We start from the raw sequence: 16834 nt of genomic DNA, 5'->3' as shown, positions 1-16834 counted from the left end.
TTCATCTGATAATCAATGAATTAATGGAAATCTAGAGATCTAATTGAGATCTATAAAATAAAATATCCTAAGGCAAAGAAGAGGCACTGCACAGCAAAGACAGTCAGAACAGGGCAAACATACGCTAACATACCAAAATATTTTTTTATTACAAAGTAAATCAATTTACATAAATAAAATGAGCTGCTGTCCTCTCAGTTCGAGAGACTACCAAAAGAAGAGGTCATCGCTGGTTGTGTCAGTCGTTTCCGTCGAGGGGCGGTCTGAAGACAACGTAACTGTCGCCATCACCAGGGAACTCCTCGCGTATGGTGAGGACTTCACACGAGGGAATGACAAACCTCACCTTTCTCCCAAGATGGCCCCAGCAGCAGCTGACAAAAGCTGACAAATATTTTTGTATTAATACATTTTCTACATTTAGATCAAAGTCTTTTCTAAACACCAACATGTGTGTCTTTTACTGTTTATTTTCTGTAATAAAGTAATTTTTCTACTGAATACAAGTGCCTCAAATGTTTCATTTCATCAAGTGAAGTTAACATAACTAATAATCAGTTTATAATCTTTTTTATCATTTTCTTTTTCAGTTTTTCTGTATTTTAAAATATATTTTATGTCCTTTTCTTTTAAACATAATTTAACCTGTTATGTTTTATAAAATCTTCTCTTATATGAAATACATTTTAACATGTTTTTATTTTGTATCTATTTTGTATGTAAAGCACTTTGAGCTGCATTTTTGTGTGAAAGGTTCTATACAAATTAAGTTGAATGATTAATTATGAAATAATTACTAACTTACCGGTATAGCCTGAGCATCAAAGGTCAATAGTCAGCCCGATAAAAGTTGTGTGCATTTTGCAGAGAGTAGACAGTGAAGCACACAGTTTCCAGGCCAGGATGCTCTGTCATGCAGATTGTGGGGGACTGAAGCTGCTTCATTCTCCTAAGAACCTGATGAGCAGAAAAAATAAGAAACTTTGGTACCACAACGTAAAGACTTTGGCTACAGTGAAGGTTACTGTTATTATTATTTGAGAATATACCGTGTGTGTGTCTCCCTGCAGCATATTCTCTCTTTCTGTTGTCATCATGGCATCATTACCACAGCTGCACCTGTAGAGGAAAGAGGACTGTAACCTGGTCTTCTACAGCTGTATCCAAACATAATAACGTGACTCTCAGCTGTTGTTGTCTCCATTTGTGTTTGCTGGAGTGGTCTGCAATGCTCCAGAATGAGACCGGTGATAGGCCTGGTCGTGTGTCACTCAGAGGAGGGCCTCATAAATAATTAATGAGGCAGGCGAAAAACAGCCTGCTGTGTCTGGAGCTCCAGAGAGAGGCAGAAGAGGGGTCATGGAAAAACACATTGCAGTAGTTTTTCGACTTTAAACCACTGATATGTCATCTCAGGGGTACCAATACCTCAAATTATTTCAGAAAATGTAAATGAAAAATGAATCCAGTTTACAAAATTTCCAATTTTACTATAAAATTCTTATTCAAATCGAAGAAAAATAACTCTTATCATATCCTTTCTTTGATTTAAAATTGTGCAACTTCATACATAATATCTTTTTTATTGTTTCAGAAAATGTTAATTAAAATACATTTAACATTTTACTCCACTGCTTATCATCTAGAGTAATTGCTACATTTGCAAAATATATTTATTAATGCAGGACATGATACATTTATATATTTTATGTTAATATTTTCAACTTCCACTTTAAAATAAATTACCCCAATTAGTTTTATATGTACTATAGAATTCATATTCAAATTTTGTTCAATATAATAATACAACAAAAATCTTATCGTATAAAATCATATTATATGTAACACCTTCATTCATATATATATCGTATATGATATCATAATATTACACATGATTAATATTTAATAAAATATTGTTAATAAAGTTATAACTACTGATATATAATATTACAAATATATGATATTATATTGTCAATAATCATATATTTATTTATATTGTCATTAAAACCCTGTAACTTTTTAGAACGTTTGATTTAGTTATTGAATAAATAATATTATATCATAAATAATATATCATTCATGTTGTTATTGAATCACTTTTATGAATGAAAAGAGCAATGAAAGTAAAAGCCCACTTCCGACATCCTTCACTTACTTTAAAACATAATACTTGTATTACTTATTATTTCTGGGTCAAATATATTTTTTTATCCACTGTATAACATCTAGAGATACTGAGAAATTAGCAAATTAGATAATAATATTAGTATTTTATCTAATTATCTTGAACTTCCACTTTACAATAAATGTGCATTAGGGACTCGTATCCCATTACACTGTTGTTATGAATCGGGTCTATTGGACAGTGTTGTTCTTCCTCTAAAAATGAAAACACTGCTGAAGTTTGTACATTAGAACCATAGATCATAAACGGATTCTGACACTTTTACTGCGTGTGAAACATGGAGCAGTGGCTGCGTGGTTTTATTTTGAAGGCAGCGGAAGTGGGTGTGCTCCTCTCATGGCTGGTTCGTATAAAAGCTGCTCGGTAGCTGTGAGCTTAGCTTCACTGTGGTAGCTGGTTGTTTTCCTCATCGCCGCCCGGGGTCCCCACTCGTCGCCGCCGCCGCTGAACTCCGACGCTGCAAAACCCGTCGTTACCTTTCCAGCGGCGCTAAAGACGGACCACAGGCTACAGGTTTGTCCCTCTGCGTGTGGCGCTGCGTGCATGTGAAGTGAAGCTGAGCTGTGGAGTCACGTTTAGTGTCTGTCAGCCATGTTACTGTATATCAATCAATGATGCAGCTAGCCACAGTAACCGTGTTTATTTTTAGCAGCTAACGTGCGCTCACTGCAATGCAATGGAGCAGATGTCGGCGCCGTGTATTTGATGGAGTCGGACGTTGTTGACACTATGACGGCGACATGAATGTCAATGTAGACATGACATCCGCGGGATTTTGTTTCTGGGCAAAAAGTGTGGTAGCTGTATTAGCTGTCCGCTGATGTGAAGCTAAGTGGTAGCTAGCGAGTTGTGGACCCGCCGTGTACAGAAATCAAGCCAAGGCCCCAGACAACAAACCGTTACCGGTCTGTTTCTGGATGTCATTAAGCATAAATGCAAATAGACAGTAGATTTGAGGCTAACCGGTTAGTTATTTGCTTTCTGGCCGGTACGACTGGTTAACTTTAAGCCGCGTTAGCATTGGATTAAGAAGATCATGCTCCTTGGAGGACAGCGAACAGAACACGTCTGATTTACCACCGTGTTACTTCAAAACATCCCTGAATGAGTCATACACGTGTTGTTATTGTGTCATGTCGCACAGATCTGTGTTTACTCTGGGCTTGTGGTCAGGATGGCCGCTGCTTAATTTCCAGCTACATGTCAGTAAATCTAAAAGATCTCACTAAATCGCAATGTCAACACTGCACTAATGTGTGGACCCCTCCTCGCAGATGGACCAGCAGGACCAATCCTACATGTTTGCCAGTCTCACACGGCCTCACTCGGAGCAGCTGCTGCAAGGCCTCCAGCTCCTGCGGCAGGATCATGAACTATGTGACATTGTCCTGCGTGTGGGCGATGCCAAGATCCATGCCCACAAAGTAGTGCTGGCCAGCATAAGTCCTTACTTCAAGGCCATGTTCACGGGTAACCTGTCCGAGAAGGAGACCTCTGAGGTGGAGTTCCAGTGCATCGACGAGACTGCCTTGCAGGTATGTTCGGAGCCGGCGGTCATTAACTGCACTCACTGGTTTTTATTTATGTGACATGTTTACTCTTTCTGTTGCAGGCCATCGTAGAGTATGCCTACACTGGTACTGTGTTTATCTCCCAGGAAACGGTGGAATCTTTGCTCCCGGCTGCCAACTTACTCCAGGTTAAGCTAGTACTTAAGGAGTGCTGCTCCTTCTTAGAGAGCCAGCTCGATGCTGGGAACTGTATAGGCATCTCTCGCTTTGCAGAGACATATGGCTGTCACGATCTGTGCCTGGCTGCAACTAAGTTCATCTGTGAGAACTTTGAGGACGTCTGTCAGACGGAGGAGTTTTTTGAACTGACGAGGGCCGAGTTGGACGAAATTGTGTCCAATGACTGCCTTAAGGTAGTCACGGAGGAGACTGTATTTTACGCCCTGGAATCGTGGATCAAATATGATGTAACTGAGAGACAGCAGCATCTGGCACAGCTGCTGCACTGCGTTCGCCTTCCACTCCTCAGCGTCAAATTCCTCACTCGCCTATATGAAGCCAACCACCTTATACGAGATGACCACGCATGCAAGCACCTGCTCAATGAGGCCCTAAAGTATCATTTTATGCCAGAGCACCGACTTTCCTATCAGACAGTTTTGTCCGCACGGCCCAGGTGTGCTCCGAAGGTGCTGCTTGCAGTCGGAGGCAAGGCTGGACTGTTTGCCACACTAGAAAGGTAATGATGATAATGTCTGGATAATAATTTAAGCACTGTTATAAAGGTAACTTTCCAAACTTCTGTATTGTCTAAGCCTTTGGTATGATCTGTTTTTAAAAGCGATCAGACTAATCAGATTCTGCCTTTCTCTTGCAGCATGGAAATGTATTTCCCTCAGACAGATTCGTGGATCGGACTGGCCCCTCTCAGCGTGCCACGATATGAGTTCGGTGTAGCAGTGCTGGACCACAAGGTATATGTGGTGGGAGGCATTGCCACACACATGAGACAGGGCATCAGCTATCGGAGACACGAGAGCACAGTGGAGAGCTGGGACCCCGAAAGCAACACCTGGTCCTCGGTGGAGCGCATGGCCGAGTGCCGCAGCACCCTCGGGGTGGTGGTGCTGGCCGGAGAGCTGTACGCCCTGGGGGGCTATGACGGGCAGTATTACCTTCAGTCGGTGGAGAAATACGTCCCTAAGTTGAAGGAGTGGCAGCCGGTGGCACCCATGACAAAGTCCCGCAGCTGCTTCGCCACTGCTGTACTGGATGGAATGGTGTATGCTATTGGAGGCTATGGCCCAGCCCACATGAACAGGTAAATCCACTGAGAATGGTTATGATGCCTGTTTGATCTGCTGAAATTAATGTCATCTGCTTGTGGGTTTTATGAAAATATACAGTAGGGATGTTCTGAACATTACGAGTTTAATGAACCTGTATGGAAGTGAGAAGATGCTGCAAACTATATTCCCCAAAAAATTAACAAAAGTGAAAATCATTTATTCTGTAGCAGCTCAGTTTCTTCATATATAATCAAAAACCTGCAACTCACCGTTGTTTTGATCCTACAGATGACATTTGACCTACGCTTTGTAAGGTTGTGGTGCTCTGTCGCACCTTTTATTTTAAATAGACCTTGATCCCAGTGAAAAGCTTGTCACCCCTCTGAGATCTCCGAATCCAACTCTCTCTCAAGGTCTTGTAGTTATTTAATAGAACTGGCAATCAAGTGAAGGATGTCAAGTGTCTCTGAGAAAATGACCAGGAACCTGTTAATGAGTGAAGAGGAGTCGGAGCGTGAGTGGTTGCTGAAGTTTCCCTGAGAGGCTGCCTGACTGTGTGCTGCCAGTTCAGACCTCTGTTGTTGCTGTAGATCTCTAGAGAGCCGTGTCTCTGTTGCTCGTTTCCTTGACTCCTGAAACTCCTCAGGAGAATGTGTTTGGACAAACAATCTTTGGGGACTGTTTTTTTTTCTTTTCTTCCCCCAGTGGCTTGTATGTCCTAGCACACTGCAAAACAACCCCACATTGCCAGGGTTTCATTTGACTGTGTTTATGAGACCATCTAAACTAAGCACTTACCCTCTGTAGTTTGAAATAAGTCTTTTGAGTAATTATTGCTTTTTATGTAGTACAGTGCTGAAAAAATGTGCGTGTGTAGGTTTCCTGCTCTTGAAACATCTTTTGAAGTGTGTTCAGATGTTTTTTGCTTATCATAGCCAATTTACTCCAAATTTCATAAACTTAAAATATACACCTCTTTTCCAAAACATGCACATCCTTTTATATTATTTTCCGTCAGCTGTTATTTCAGTACATGTCTGTACGTTCATATATTTGGACACATTTTGTTTGTAGAAACTTGAAGTCAGACAATGATAGGAAGTCCATTACAGTTTTAAGCTGGGGTATTGCAGGGAGCTGTGAAATATATCAGTTACTGTTTGGACTGCAAGTTACTGAATAACCAAAGATATTAGTATCTAAGTAAATCCTTGAATCAAAATGTGCAACTTCATTCCCTGTAACGGTTTCTTATCTGATGGTTGCAGATTGTTGACAGATTTTCAAATATGTTGCGGGTGTGTCACCTCAAAACAAGAAGGTTCCCTCTTCAAATCCTGACTTGTTCTTTCTGTGCATTTGGCATGTTCTCTCCATATCTGCGTGGGTTTTCTCGGGGTACTCTGGCTAGCCACAGTCCAAAGACAAGCAGATTGATGTTAGGTTAATTGAAGAATTGAGCGTAGATGTGAGTGTTAAATGTTTTTTGTCCCTATATGTTGGGAGATCTGTCCAGGGTGTCCCCCTTCTCTCACCCAATGTCAGCTGGGATTGGCTCCAGCTCCCCCTGCGACCCTCATAGGATGTGCTGTATAGATAATGGATAGATGTATTATCTAATGGTGCATGATTTGAGGTGTGGTAATGCAATGTGAGTAAATATTGTTTGTTTTGAAAACTTGATGTGTTAAAGTATAATCTGACATAAGGGTTAAAAGCTTAAAAAATGTAAAGCACATAAAACCACAACTGTCTGCCCAGCTCTGTACCACCAGTTGTAAGTGACATGTCTTATTCGAATGAACTGACGTTTATTTTTAACCATTGTGTTATTTTGTTCTGCGCAGCGTGGAACGGTACGACCCCAGCAAGGATGCCTGGGAAATGGTAGCCCCCATGGCAGATAAGAGGATCAACTTTGGAGTAGGTGTCATGCTCGGCTTCATATTTGTGGTTGGTGGACATAATGGAGTGTCACACCTGTCCAGCATTGAGAGGTACGATCCACACCAGAACCAGTGGACAGCCTGTCGGCCGATGAACGAACCTCGCACAGGTGAGTTCATGCCCTATTCATTCTTATAGTATTAAACCCACTGTTGGAGGATATAATGCATCTGCTGGTAGTATTGCATAGAATAAAAGGAGAATGATGCCTCTAACTGGCCACATGTGACATCGCTGTTTTACAGGTGTAGGCTCTGCCATTGTGGACAACTACCTCTATGTGGTGGGAGGTCACTCTGGGTCGTCTTACCTGAACACTGTCCAGCGCTATGACCCCATCTCAGACAGCTGGTTGGACTCAAGCGGCATGTTGTACTGCCGTTGTAACTTTGGCCTGACTGCCCTTTGACCCATGGCCCAGCCGGCTAGGACCCAATAAGAGAACTTAGACACGAAGACTTTTCTTTTTTGTTGTCTCCTCCTCCGTCCCACATTCATCCTCCAGGTGCAGAGTAGCGCTGCACAGCAATGGGAACACCAGAGGAGAGTGAGAGAGCCTGCTGGGTGGATCAATGTGCTGGGCGAGCTGGCTGTAGAGAGAGAGAGAGAGGGGGACCACAGACATGGCTGCGGCGATGAAGAGCTACGAAGTTGCGTGGATGTGAAAGGAAGAGAGTTGGACGGCTGTTGTCACAGGCACAAGGAGACGACCGCTCTACTGCTGCTGGACCACAATAAGGACTCTGAGCCATTTCCCAGAGGATTGTGGGAAAAATCTTGTCACTTTTTTCTTCATTATTCTGTTACGTCAGCACACATTTGTGTTTTATTTCCTTCATACCATTTAACACCTAAATAGTTTTTTTTTTCTTGTTAATTTCCCTGCTGCAAAACGGAACCATATCTTCAAACTTTAGTAGAACACCGCTTGTGTACTTGTATGAAATATGTGGTTGTCGGCCATGTTAGTGTGTATGTCCGTGTGTATGCTCGAGGAGTAAGTGCATGTCGGATAGGATTGTTTTGCTGAGTGTTTACGTGCAGAACTGATGCTCGGGCTCAGCGACCCACGAGTTCTGCATCAAAATCAGTGCTTCACAAAACAAACGTTGGAATCTTTATATTTTCTCAAAAAGGGCTGCCTTTTTTCCTCTCTTGTAAATGGTCAAAATGAAATATATAGATGAATATATCCTCTAGTGCATTGCCTGTAAATGTTTTTTCTGCACTGGGTCACTAGCGTGTGTGAATGTGTGTAGTTTGATTCCAAGGGTCAATTTAGAGGTGAATGACGAATTCTCCTCGGTGTTTGCCACTAGTCTCTGTCATTCTTGGAGCCATGTTAAAAAAAAAAAAAAGAATCCCCATGTTCTAGCTTCTGTTACAGCCTCTTGAGGTCGGGTCATGCACTTGCTACTCTTCACAATAGTTGTAATCGACCTTGGCCCTATGTTCACCCTTTGGTCTGTACACGATACCAACTGGTGCTATATTTAGGATTCAGGATTCAGCTGTTTGTCTGTGTTGCCTCACACAATTAGGTCAATCTCTGCATCATTACAGCTTTACATGTTTAATCATATTGATTTATGTGCATTTAAATGCGTTAAAAATCTAAATGGGCCCCCAACCATGCAATAAAATGAAGTCGTACTGAAAGGGACGTCCTTTGGTTGGACAACCACAAACTTCTGCCCCCATAATCCCCCCAAAAAAATCAACACTATTTTATTTTTTTTGGTATTATTTATGTTTTTATAGGCATTTATTTTCTTCACATGATCCCTAATGCAGGATATGAGCATGCTTTGCCTTGTCTCAACACCTGTTGCCAGTACAATGTCACTCTCAGCTCTCGCCTCCAATCAGGTGTGTGAGTAGTCTTTATGCTCGCCAACCTGCTACCAAACACGTGGCAATGGTCTCGCGTGTAAGATCAGGTTTGAGGTCATTGGTTCACAGTTTCATGTAAAGTGCCAAAACATGCACCTTCTTATTTTTTTTCTCTCCGTTTGTCTGACCCCTAGGGGCAGAAACTGCATCCCTCTTTGAATTGAAACACTTAATTATTGCTAATGTATTAGCATCACATTCTTCCATACTGTCATGGATATGGAAGACAAAGCACCATGGGCTGTGTTAGCCAAGTCGTCACTGTCACCAGTCCTGTGTCCTGGGAGAGAGACCTGATTAGCTGAGTCCGAGTGCTCGTCTGGGTGTGTGTTATGACCCCAGGCTGGCTGAAGGTGTCGCTCTGTGCAGCCTCGGGGTCCACTGACAGAAAGGTCAAGCGACGCACAGCAATAGAGGGGGTGCCAGACTAGGAAACGACTACTCGTGGTGCCACTTTGTTGAGTCACTGTCGACATTCAAGTCTAGTTTTGAGTTGCTTTGTGCACTGAGGTTTGCACATACATGGAAACTTAAAACCAAGCTCTGCATTGCACTTACCAAACTATTTGATACATATTGTAATTTGTACATGTTTTATAATTTAGGTTGATGGCATTTAGAAAATGCAATAATATTATTTCCTGTTCCGTGTGTGGACGGCGAGTGTGTTTTGTGTTTGTCTCTTTTAAAAAGCCAAGGCATTTCATATTGTTGAACCCCCTCCCCACATGGCATGTCTGTCCAGTCACTTTTGGTACCATTGATTTTTGCCTCATCTTACCAGACATTTTGTGTTGTCATTTTGTTGTGCATGCTGTTTAATTTTGTACAAGGCATATGTTTATTTATCTAGATTCTAATGGATAGCTCACAATTTAATGAATTGGTGGCCAAACTGAAGTATACACATGAAAATACTGATAATCAGCAGTTTTTACCATGTACCGGTCATGTAAACAGCCCACAGGACATGTGCTCTTCCACTTTAATGACATTTGCCTTGTATGTTGGTCAGAGTGTCACTGGTGAGACTTTGTCTGTCGCAGATTGTTTGCATCACCATGTGGAGTATAAGCAAACTGATGTATGTTCCTGCATAATTATTTTATGAAGATGTGAATGACTTCTTTTATTCGTATTTATGATTTGTATTGTTTATGTTCTGTAACCAGATTTTTTGTTTTTGTCTACTGTAATGGATTTTGTTATGTCTCTTTATCACAGCACAAATCATGCAGGCGTGATTATGTGCTGCCGCCATGGTTCAGCTAGCGTCAATGTTACGTGTAATGTCATGATCATCTGAGGTGTATACTAACTACTACTTTTAGAGCAAGGCTGATGAAAAGCTGCAAACGTTAATCTGCAAAAGGAAGGCGTGTTTAAAGTTGAGTTTGTGTGTGTATTTTTTTGTTACGGCCTAACTAACCAATGTCCTGTTTAATTTTGCCACCACTCTCACCAAAGTGCTTGTTCAAAGAGAGCAGATGGACGACGACTAACACCTGGTCTGCGACGGCCTGCCACTCTTAATGTTTGTGTCTGAAAGAAAAAAAAAATCCTTTTTGAAACTGATGTCAATGTTTAGCCAAATGACCACTCTGCTTCTTTTACGTTTCCCCCCCCCCCATCGTGTGTCCGGAGTAGTGAGGTGACGGCGATCTTGAATTTTATATCCTGTGGATTAATACTGGAAGTACAAGATAACCTTAGGTGTAGAAAAAACGGTAGCTTTTCACATTTTGACCATGTTTTTGATTGAAGACATTTTACATACATTCTAGTCAGTTTGTGTGGTGCAGTTGTACCCAGTTTAAAAATAAAATGCCTGCCTTAAAAGGTACTCTGCTGTTATGTGGCTCTTTTGATCCTCATCCACTCTGTTCATACATGCAACACAATAAATCAATACACACGTAGGCCAAAATATTTGTATTTTTCATTTTAAAGACAACGTTTGCATAGAAAAAATTGCCTTGATAAAGGAATTATGCTCAACAGAGCTCACTTACATACTAACTCTCATTGGCAGAGGCACCGTGTGACACCAACAATTCTTTTTAAAGTTATAAAAAGTAATATCTTCTGTGGAGGAGAATGCAGTATATGCTGAGTCAATGCTGCCAGCTTAGTGGCCTGGAAGCCAAACAAGTAACATTTAAATGTACAATTGTACTTTAACATTCACTCAACCCAAACATGGTAAGAAACAAAAGCTGACCTGTTAACCTGACAGGGACCTTCACCTTGTTTCTGACCCTCACACCACAGTGTACATACAAAAAGCACCAGTTCAATTTGAGCAAGGGCTGATATGCATAAATGTAGAGTTCAAAACACTTACAAAACTGTACAAATGTGGTACACGGCTAATGTAATCTCCTTAATAGAAAATGCCCCCTCATGTTGTGATGAATTTAACAGCCATGATGTTTTTAAAATCAAATCAGTCCCTTGTTTGTGGCAGATAATTCACACAATGTGCATTATTCATCGATATGGTCATTTATGATTATCAACCCAGAACTATTATAGTCCATTATATTCTTGGATTCCAAGCATGCCCCTAAAAAGAGTTAAGTAACTTTCATTTTGCACGGTGAGCTTGCTGCAAGCATTCAGGTGAAATGAAGCATGTCATTCAGCACTCTCACAGCCAACAGTAAGCAAATGCTGACGGGAAATACTAAAAGATTCAAATGATGCGATAAGTAGAGGGAAATGGCTACAATCATGTAATGCCAAACATGGGGTCATATCAAAATAATCATAGGAATGGTGATTGAATGCTTTCACTCTTATGCTTAGTGCTTCTCCTGCTCATCGTCCATCTTTCCGTACAGTTCACTTCTCGGAGGCACGGATGTAGACCAGAGAGGACAGCAGCAAGAGCTCGGGGGGCTTGTGTAACAAGATCAGATTGTCGCTCCTCAATCCGTCATAGTGCATCCAGCAGCCGTCCATCTGGAAGGCTGCAGAGTAGTGATGCTCCTCCTTGTTGAAGAGTGTGGCGCCCTCAAGTAAGTACCTGTGAAGAGAAGAGGACACAGGAGGTTTTTCTCTTTAATGTTGTGATAAAGGTGGTATCAAAGTTACCTGCATCTGGTCTCTCTGGTTTAATGACAGCTGGGGCACGTTCAATATCAAAACGTTTTACACCATTTTGGTATGATTTTCCGGATTGAGCGACATGTTTACTCGAAAACAGCATTCAACAGGAATGGAGGTACATTTTCTTTCGTTTGGTGGGTGTGTCAGAGGTGTTGCGGTGACATGTACATAACCCCGCCATATTATAAAGGCAGTGCACACAATGGATTCTGAAGTCCTCTACAAATGTGGCAGCTGCTGCTTGGTGTAACATCAAGCATCCTTTGATGCATTAAACATGTATTTAACCCCATGTCATCTACCTCCGAGATTTATTCCACAAAAACCTCAGCTGCCAGAGCTGCAACACTATCACAACAGTGTTCAACATCCTTGCATCTTTTTTTCACATTATTAAGTCCAAAGCCAGCAGCTAGAAACGTAGTAGTTTTTTTTTTAAAGGAGTTTGCACTTTAATTAGCAAGAGTTTTAATTAACCATTATTTTAACACTGTCTTTCAAAAATATTTATACAGGTTTCATCAAGTTAGATTTAAGATTTCAGACCTTAATGCATGAAGTTTAAGTCATGTACGACAGATAAGAAGGAACATCGGGGTCCCAGAATTACTTGCACGTCCCTGTAACTAAAGGTTAATAAAGTGAAGTAACAATAAACCTCGAAAGGCCATCTCTCAAACTACAGGCAGATATCAATAGTAGGTATCCATAGTATTTACCACAGCCAAGCAGAGTGTTCTCAGATGTTTTCTGACCAGGGTGCTTATAGACTCAATTATCAGTTCCATGTTGGTCTTGTTTGTAGTTTTATTATAGCTGTAATTGTAAGTGCTAATATCTGTATATCAGTTGAGAAAGAACTAAAACAACACAGAGAGATATTGCAAACTATGCAGGCCGCCAAAACATTTCTCACAAAATAAATGAATAAATAGAAGAAAATTATTTTAAAGCATGACAGAAGTAGCATTAAATGAATGTTTACATAATTAACATAACCTATTATGTAACATTTTAAAATATTCAAGGTATTTTTTAGGGCCTAGAATTCAGATTATTGAACTTTCCAAGACCCTGCGGTAACCCTTTTAAGTCCATAGGAACCCCAGCATAGTTGATGCAATCATTCTTTGTCTATTACTCCTAAAAACATGAAAATATTTTCAAAAATTAACTATCAATGCGCTTTCATTTACCATTTACTACTGTTTTTAGCCTCCTTTTATGACGCTTAAATAGTTTTTATATCTCTGCCTAAAAACTGAAAACATGGCCCCTGTGCCAAAGCCATAATACTAGGTCAGTGCAGTGGGAGTTCATGTGATAGTGATTTGCGCCACAGTGAGGCGGACGCACGCTGCTGTACACCAAACATACCTGTGCTGACAGAGAGCCAAGTGGTATGGAACGTAGGACAACTCCTCTGACTTCCACCGCTGCATGTTCAGAATGACAAAGGGTGGGGGTCCGTGGCAGAAGACCCTCTGAGAGAACTCCCTCAGACCATCACACCTGTAACACAAGACGAACAATCGGTCACAGAAGTGGAATAAGACTGAACCGAGTCAGAGGGTCACGAACGTCTTCCTCGCTTCTCACCCCAGTTCTGAGCAGAGTAGGAGCTTGGGGCAGAGGAACTCGTCCACGGCCGACTGAATGGGGTCTCTGTGAGGCAGCTCATGAGGAGGGCTGGTGGAAAAATGTGAGAATGACATTAAAAGAAATGTAAATCCAACAACACTCCATTCAGGATTTGACCTAAGGAAAATATCTCTTTTAAAAGAAAGTGAGGCAGCAGGGAATGCATCCAGGTTGAGGTTATTACAGTTTAGTACATCAAGGGACAAAAATCAGGATGGCAGCATCTTTTGGCTTAATTTCTGGACCATGGGAGGAAGTGTAGACACGTTGTCCATCTTGTGACTGTAGCATCAGGTTATTGTACTGCCTGTGTGCAGTATACCTGATGTTGTATTACACTGCCTGTGTGCAGTATACCTGATGTTGTATTGTACTGTCTGTGTGTAGTATACCTGATGGTATATTACACTGTCTGTGTGCAGTATACCTGATGGTATATTACAGTCTGTGTGCAGTATACCTGATGTTATATTATACTGTCTGTGTGCAGTATACCTGATGTTACATTACAGTCTGTGTGCAGTATACCTGATGTTATATTATACAGTCTGTGTGCAGTATACCTGATGTTATATTATACTGTCTGTGTGCAGTATACCTGATGTTACATTATACTGTCTGTGTGCAGTATACCTGATGTTACATTATACTGTCTGTGTGCAGTATACCTGATGTTACATTATACTGTCTCTGTGCAGTATACCTGATGTTACATTATACTGTCTCTGTGCAGTATACCTGATGTTACATTATACTGTCTGTGTGTAGTATACCTGATGTTATATTATACTGTCTGTGTGCAGTATACCTGATGTTACATTATACTGTCTCTGTGCAGTATACCTGATGTTACATTATACTGTCTCTGTGCAGTATACCTGATGTTACATTATACTGTCTCTGTGCAGTATACCTGATGTTACATTATACTGTCTGTGTGTAGTATACCTGATGTTATATTATACTGTCTGTGTGCAGTATACCTGATGTTATATTATACTGTCTCTGTGCAGTATACCTGATGTTATATTATACTGTCTGTGTGCAGTATACCTGATGTTACATTATACTGTCTGTGTGCAGTATACCTGATGTTATATTATACTGTCTCTGTGCAGTATACCTGATGTTATATTGTACTGTCTGTGTGCAGTATACCTGATGTTATATTACACTGTCTGTGTGCAGTATACCTGATGTTATATTACACTGTCTGTGTGCAGTATACCTGATGTTATATTATACTGTCTCTGTGCAGTATACCTGATGTTACATTATACTGTCTCTGTGCAGTATACCTGATGTTACATTATACTGTCTGTGTGTAGTATACCTGATGTTATATTATACTGTCTGTGTGCAGTATACCTGATGTTATATGACACTGTCTGTGTGCAGTATACCTGATGCTATATTACACTGTCTTTGTGCAGTATACCTGATGTTATATTATACTGTCTCTGTGCAGTATACCTGATGTTACATTATACTGTCTGTGTTATTTATCTGTGTGCAGTATACCTGATGTTACATTATACTGTCTCTGTGCAGTATACCTGATGTTACATTATACTGTCTGTGTGCAGTATACCTGATGTTACATTATACTGTCTCGTGCAGTATACCTTTATACTGTCTCTGTGCAGTATACCTGATGTTACATTATACTGTCTGTGTGCAGTATACCTGATGTTATATTATACTGTCTCTGTGCAGTATACCTGATGTTACATTATACTGTCTGTGTGCAGTATACCTGATGTTACATTATACTGTCTGTGTGCAGTATACCTGATGTTACATTATACTGTCTCTGGCAGTATACCTGTGTTACATTTAGTGTAATTTGCAGTATACCGTGTTATTATACTGTCTGCAGTATACCTGATGTTATATTATACTGTCTGTGTGCAGTATACCTGATGTTATATTACACTGTCTGTGTGCAGTATACCTGAGGTTATATTACACTGTCTGTGTGCAGTATACCTGATGTTATATTACACTGTCTGTGTGCAGTATACCTGATGTTATATTACACTGTCTGTGTGCAGTATACCTGATGTTGATGGTGGTCTTGATGAACTCCTGGAAGCGCGCTGGGCAGCTCCAGTTGGTGCACAGGCTCTCCTGAATGGTGGACATGAGGTTCTTCAAGTTCTTTGTGAAGTTCTCGTGCTCGTTGCCGAACAGGTCGATCTCCAACGCCGCCTGGTGGACCTCGGAGCGGTACTGTCTCTTGGACATCCTATCCCAGATCCACAGCATCTTCACGGTGGTGTAATCGCAGGAGTCCATCAGGTAGAGGAAACACTCCACGAACTGCTTGCCCAGGAAGACAGCCAGCTCCCGGGGGAAGCCCTGGTTGTCCCGCAGGATCACGTAGAGGATCATGAGGAAGCCGTCGATGGTGCAGGTGTTCTTCAGGTTGATTTTGACGTACAGGGGGGTGCATGATATGGCTTTTCGTCCCGCCTTGATGGTGAAGACGCCGCCCCAGGGGAGCACGGGCCTCCAGAAGGAGCGGTCCTCCTTGTCATTGTTGTTGATGGAGGCTCGGATTTCCTCAAACAGCGTCTTGGACCTAAAGACACATGATGCACGCGAGTTAGCTTAAATGTGGATGAGGTTTAGTTTGTAGCAGCGGTGTAGTGCTGGTGCAGTTTTGAGAGTGGGCGGAGCAACGTAAACAGACTATGTGCAAACAGCTACATGGAGTTAGCTCACAGTGACAAAACAAAGCCCTGGCAGGGACAAGTAACGCCCACACATCCTCCAGGAAATACACAGAGCCCCCAAACCTTCCTGTGTGACCAATTAGCATCTTGCTACCAACTTACCTCTCGGAGTGGGGGTTGTTCTCGGTGTTTCGTGTTTGCAGCTCTTCGTTGTCGCTCAGGACACAACATGTACTTTCCATAGCTCCCGGTGTTTCTTCATGTCTCACGTCGGAGTGAACGTCAGATAAACGAGTGTAGTGTTTTCTAGCTCTTTCTAATGACAGTGTGAATGATGACACCTCCGCTGGCCTCAAAACAAACCTGCAGTGAACGTCACGTCAGGCCCAGGAACATAAACACTGCTGCTGCTGCTGACAGGTCATAGGAGGGCTGTGGACATACAGTGCTGCCCCCTGCTGGCTCTCTGCGCAATTACACCCTCTTCTGTGTGAGATAGATAGATAGATAGATAGATTCAAGATTCAAGATTCAAGAGTTTATTGTCATATGCACAACGATAACATTAAGCAGTCGCTT

General features: G+C 41.5%; 2 protein-coding genes and 1 long non-coding RNA gene across 3 annotated transcripts; 1 reads left to right on the top strand and 2 right to left on the bottom strand.

Moving 5' to 3' along the window:
• Window positions 1-189: 189 nt before the first annotated feature.
• Window positions 190-1168, bottom strand: LOC118117065. The gene is made up of 3 exons (XR_004697724.2): window positions 1050-1168; window positions 806-957; window positions 190-384 (listed from the first exon to the last, which is right to left on the bottom strand). It is a non-coding gene; the product is annotated as an uncharacterized LOC118117065 (long non-coding RNA).
• Window positions 1169-2545: 1377 nt separating this feature from the next.
• Window positions 2546-10668, top strand: LOC118116373 (kelch-like protein 28). The gene is made up of 6 exons (XM_035168058.2): window positions 2546-2698; window positions 3460-3720; window positions 3798-4435; window positions 4574-5017; window positions 6833-7041; window positions 7178-10668. Exons 2-6 carry the CDS (start codon window positions 3460-3462, stop codon window positions 7339-7341), a joined length of 1716 nt encoding a protein of 571 aa, XP_035023949.1. The 5' UTR covers window positions 2546-2698; the 3' UTR covers window positions 7342-10668.
• A 74-nt stretch (window positions 10669-10742) lies between these two features.
• On the bottom strand, window positions 10743-16759 carry c10h14orf28 (chromosome 10 C14orf28 homolog). Its single transcript, XM_035168059.2, has 5 exons — window positions 16418-16759; window positions 15637-16161; window positions 13536-13625; window positions 13314-13448; window positions 10743-11853 (listed from the first exon to the last, which is right to left on the bottom strand). Exons 1-5 carry the CDS (start codon window positions 16495-16497, stop codon window positions 11670-11672), a joined length of 1014 nt encoding a protein of 337 aa, XP_035023950.1. The 5' UTR covers window positions 16498-16759; the 3' UTR covers window positions 10743-11669.
• Window positions 16760-16834: the final 75 nt, after the last annotated feature.

Source organism: Hippoglossus stenolepis, chromosome 10, assembly GCF_022539355.2.
Source record: "Hippoglossus stenolepis isolate QCI-W04-F060 chromosome 10, HSTE1.2, whole genome shotgun sequence".
NCBI classification, from domain to species: Eukaryota; Metazoa; Chordata; class Actinopteri; order Pleuronectiformes; family Pleuronectidae; genus Hippoglossus; species Hippoglossus stenolepis.
This window is presented reverse-complemented; position numbering and strand designations above follow the sequence as displayed.

Bases quoted from the DNA above. Each gene is read 5' to 3' on its own strand.
- LOC118116373 (XM_035168058.2), top strand. From the start codon at position 3,460: ATGGACCAGCAGGACCAATCCTACATGTTTGCCAGTCTCACACGGCCT. The intron at 4,436-4,573 runs GTAATGATGATA...TTTCTCTTGCAG, and splicing joins CTGTTTGCCACACTAGAAAG to CATGGAAATGTATTTCCCTC. The intron at 7,042-7,177 runs GTGAGTTCATGC...GCTGTTTTACAG, and splicing joins GATGAACGAACCTCGCACAG to GTGTAGGCTCTGCCATTGTG.
- c10h14orf28 (XM_035168059.2), bottom strand. From the start codon at position 16,497: ATGGAAAGTACATGTTGTGTCCTGAGCGACAACGAAGAGCTGCAAACA. The intron at 13,626-15,636 runs GTATACTGCACA...TTTTTCCACCAG, and splicing joins AAGACCACCATCAACATCAG to CCCTCCTCATGAGCTGCCTC. The intron at 13,449-13,535 runs GTGAGAAGCGAG...CTTGTGTTACAG, and splicing joins CTACTCTGCTCAGAACTGGG to GTGTGATGGTCTGAGGGAGT.